Here is a 4,567-nt window from a genome sequence, read left to right on the forward strand (position 1 = left end):
CCCCCTCCCCACCGGTGTCACCCCGGGGGGGCCGGGACGGGCTGGAAATCCCGATCGTGGCGGAGCCACGGAGCCCCCCGCCGCGCTCCGCAGCCGTCAGCCCTTCTCCTCCGCAGGCGGAGCGGGGCCGGGGCGGGCCGGGGAGGCGAGGAGGGGCCGCCCGCGGGATGCGGGCTCGGGGGCGGGAGTGGGAGTGGGCGCCCGTGGGCTCCGCCGGCTCCAGGCTGGGCTCGGACGGGGAAAGTACGTGTTGGAGGAGAGAGGAGCCGCGGGTGGAGCGGGGACACGCCGCCCTGCCACGCGTCCGTGGGGCTCAGGAACGCGTGAGTGTGTGTGTGTGTGTGCGCGCATCTGCGGGCATGCATAGGTGTGGGCATGTCTGTGGGCATGGATGTGCATGTGTGCATGCGTGCGTGGGTGTGTATGCGTGTGTGCACGGGTCTGTGCACAGCTACAGAGCAGGAGTGTTGCCCTGCGAGAGGCGGGGGGGGTATCAGCAGGACCGGGTGCCGGTGCAGAGGACAGGCAGGAGTGCAGACAGACAGACAGACAGACACGGGGTGCAGGGAGGGAGCAGACCCCGGCGCAGAGCGAGGGGTGATGCTGCGAGCACAGCAACTTTCTTGCACCAAAGTGTGACGGGAGCCGGCTGGAGCCACCTGCTCCATGGGGGAGTGATTCGGGTGACCCAGGGGTTGCACATCTGGAAGCAGGGAGACCCCAGGAAGCCGCTGGGCCCATCTGCATCTCCCCCAGATGAGCCCAGACAACTGGGCGCTGCGTGGGGCCCCACGCCTGGCAGGGACAGGACGGCAGCGGGGCTGATCGATGCCTTACCACGGAGGCCACGCAAATGGCAAATCCCTTCATTGCGAAGGCTGCTGGTGGAGCTGGAGATGGCCGCGCCGCTCTACCCCGCGGACTCTCTTAGAGAGTTAATGGAGTTTATTACTTTAACGTTATTTCTTCTCTCTTTCTGAAGAGCATCTTTTCAGCAGTGCTGCTTTGCGAACGAGGAGCCAGCCCCCGGCAGGGGTAGGGTCTCAGCACCGGCTTTGTTTGCCCGACGGTGGGAAAGGAAGCCCCCGGCACCCCCCCGGCTCACCTGCCAGCCTCTCCACTAACAGAGGACGAGAGGGAGAAGGTGGATAAGGGGAGGTGGCTTCTCTGAGCTGAGCTCCGAGGGACAACAGCAGCAGGATTTCATTAGTCTGCCTCTTAAGGCAGTGAAGTCTCCATCCCCTCCCACACTCCCTCCCCACTCCGACCCTGTCTGGTGCAGGGCTGGTGGGATCTCAGCCTTCATCTGGAGCTTCCCCAAAAGCCGTAAGTCTTTCTTGGGTTGGAAAATCAGTTTTCCCTCTGGCTTTTTTACTGTCACTCCATCAGTCCCTCTGCGCGGCTGGTAGAGTTGGAGCTGGGATCAATTTTGGGGGTTGGCTTTGGGGCTGTGTCCTGCTCTGCTTCAGGAGCAGGGAGAGGGGACAGCCCTGCTGGCACCCCCCCGATGGTGGAGTGAGAGGGCCAAGGTGGGCTGGGAGCTGCCAGGGTTGTTTGTGGATGGGAAATGAGGCAAGGAGTGCTTGGGAACCCCGGAGGGAGGTTAGGGGGAGATTTTGGGTGGTTTCCCAAAGGAAAGGCTGTGGCTGGGGCAGGATGGGTGCAAGGATGCAGAGCTGCATCAGCAGCATCCTGACACCCTGACACCAATAAGGAGAGGGGCAGAGGGAGCAGGGGCAGCAGAAGGGTTGGGAAAGCATCTCGCAAACCTCCCCATCTCTCTGCAGCCATGAATCCTTACATCAACTGCTCCGGCCCCGAGTTCCCCCTGCCCCAGCAAGACTTTGTTGTGGAGCCCATCAGCCCTGATCTCTGCAACAGAACTCACCCAGAGACCTTCTTCGACCCCAAGGATGCTAACCTGACAGAGGAGCAGCTGCGGGATAAGTACTTGGGACCTCGACGGTCCAACTTCTTTGTCCCTGTCTGTGTCATCTACCTGCTGATCTTCGTGGTGGGGGCTGTGGGCAACACGCTCACCTGCATCGTCATCCTCCGGCACCGGTTCATGAGGACGCCCACCAACTACTACCTGTTCAGCCTGGCTGTGTCCGACCTGCTGGTGTTGCTGCTGGGGATGCCGCTGGAGCTGTACGACTTGTGGAGCAACTACCCCTTCCTGCTGGGCGCCAGCGGCTGCTATTTCAAGACACTGCTCTTCGAGGCCGTCTGCTTTGCCTCCATCCTCAACGTCACGGCCCTGAGCGTGGAACGCTACATCGCCGTAGTGCACCCGCTCAAGGCCAAGTACGTGGTGACCAGGAACCATGCCAAGAGGGTCATCGTCACCATCTGGGTCTTGTCGGTTGTCTGCTCCATCCCCAACACCAGCCTCCATGGGCTGCAGCCTCTCTATGTGCCCGGCCGAGGGTGGGTGCCTGATTCAGAGATCTGCACCCTGGTGAAGCCACGCTTGACCTACAACCTCATCATCCAGATCACCACTGTCGTCTTCTTCTTCCTGCCCATGGGGACCATCACCATCCTCTACCTGCTCATCGGCCTGCAGCTCAAGAAAGAAAAGATGCTGGAGGCCTTGGGAGCCAAGTCCAGCAGCGACCGTGACTGCCACAACTCCCGGGGGCAGAAGAAAGTCAAGAGGAGGCAGGTCACAAAGATGCTGTGTGAGTCCAATGCTGGGAAGTCCGATGCTGGGGATGGGCGGAGCCAGGGGCTATCTCCCAAGGCTGTGTTGGGAAGGTGCTGGGGGGAAACTGAGGCACGGCCAGTCCAGAGCACTGAGGCTGGGTCGTCCTGGAGGAAGGCTGCAGGGCTCACTCATGGGGTGTTGGGCCAAAGGCAGATCTGGTGGCTCTGGTCCAGTGGTGGGGATTGCTCATGCCAGCTCCCTCCCAGACACGAGATCTCCCCTCCTCCAGGAAAGTGCTGGGTGAGAAAGGGAAAGGAGCTGGGATGGGATGGGGGAACCTGTCCCCCGTCCCCCAACCCAGACCTCATGTGCTATTGGTGGCGGTGGGATTTCCCAAAGACGGACCAGTTCCTACCCCGCCCTGCAACCGCTGTGACTGTCCTGGGGCAGTGATGTACTGACCCAAGGCTTGACGGGAGCATCCCTCTGTCCCACTGCTCGGCACCCTTGCCCCCCTCCCCAGCCCCAGCCCTGCAGCCTCTGGCCCCCTTCCTGGCAGCAGGAGCTGGCTGCCCCTGGGTAGCCATCTCTCCCCGGCACGCTGACCTCCGTCTGCTCCCAGCCCCGTGACTGCACAGCGATGGCGGGTTGCCCAGCCTAGTCCATTGGCAGGGCCAGGGCTGCTTCCCCGCCACGTCCCAGACAAGTGGTAACTCCGCTTCTCCTGGCACCAGGGCTGGGCGGGGGACAAGGGGGGACCTGTCCCCGCGTGCCACAGAGATGCAGCGTGTCACAGGTATGGCAAGGCTGGGGACCACCTATACATCACCCCTCTTCCTTTCCATCAGCAGAGCTGGATTATAAAAAACCCCACAAACCAGAGCACAGGGAGAGGGTGCAAATAGCTCTTACTCCTTGGACTTTGCTGGCAAAGGTGGCGGGGTGCCCAGAGCCTGGTTGCCCACAGGGGCATCCCCCAGCCGTGCTGTGTGGCCGCGGGGCTGTGGCAGGGCCAGCCACCTGCCGATGGGGAGCAGAGACGCGCGGTGCAGCAGTACCTGGAGCAGCCCTGCCGGGAGATGGAGGGAGGAAGATCCTGTCCGGACCTCTAGCCCCTCCATGGCAAGTCAAAAAGGCACTGGGGGGGCCCTTCCCCTCTCTCCTGTGCTTTTTTGGCTATTCTTTGCTATGGCTAAAGCCAAAACGGCAGTGCTTGGCCAGGGACTGGAGGTCCCTGAGGGGGTGAGCCCTATCCCCCCAGTAACACCAACTCCTCGGCTCCCCACAGTTGTGCTGGTGGTGGTGTTCGGGATCTGCTGGGCCCCCTTCCACACTGACCGCCTCGTCTGGAGCTTCATCTCCACCTGGACCAGCCACATGCTCCACATGTTCCAGTACGTCCACATCATCTCAGGCGTCTTCTTCTACCTGAGCTCAGCTGCCAACCCCATCCTCTACAACCTGATGTCCACCCGCTTCCGGGAGATGTTCAAGGAGGTGATGTGCCACCCTGGCCACAGCCCGCTGTGGTCACGGAAATACTCACCCAGCGTCACCCACACCACCACCCGCAGCACCGAGTGCGAGCCCATGCCCAGTGCCAATGGGCTGCCCTTCTCCTATGCCGAGGAGTATGAGCTGGAGGAGGTGGAGGCGGGCCAGGCCACCACCCACGCGACATCCCTCTGCTGAAGAGTGGGAGGATGCAGGGGGACTGGGACCAGCTTTCCTCACCACCAGCGTCCATCTGACCCTGGCACCCATCCCATGATGGGGAGTGGGGCAGGAGCGATGGAGGGGTCCCCGCCTGTCTGTGCTGTCCCGCTGGGATGCAAAGGCTGGTTTTCTCAGCAGTGCTGCTCCAGGGACACGGTGGTGGTGGCCGTGCTGTCCCCTGGATGCATTGCACCCGCTGTG

General features: G+C 62.4%; 1 protein-coding gene across 1 annotated transcript; it reads left to right on the forward strand.

The window, feature by feature from the left end:
* The first annotated feature begins 1,789 nt into the window (after positions 1 to 1,789).
* Positions 1,790 to 4,342, forward strand: NMUR1 (neuromedin U receptor 1). The gene is made up of 2 exons (XM_075033223.1): positions 1,790 to 2,684; positions 3,939 to 4,342. Exons 1-2 carry the CDS (start codon positions 1,790 to 1,792, stop codon positions 4,340 to 4,342), a joined length of 1,299 nt encoding a protein of 432 aa, XP_074889324.1.
* Positions 4,343 to 4,567: the final 225 nt, after the last annotated feature.

This window comes from Buteo buteo, chromosome 7 (genome assembly GCF_964188355.1).
Source record: "Buteo buteo chromosome 7, bButBut1.hap1.1, whole genome shotgun sequence".
Taxonomy (NCBI): domain Eukaryota; kingdom Metazoa; phylum Chordata; class Aves; order Accipitriformes; family Accipitridae; genus Buteo; species Buteo buteo.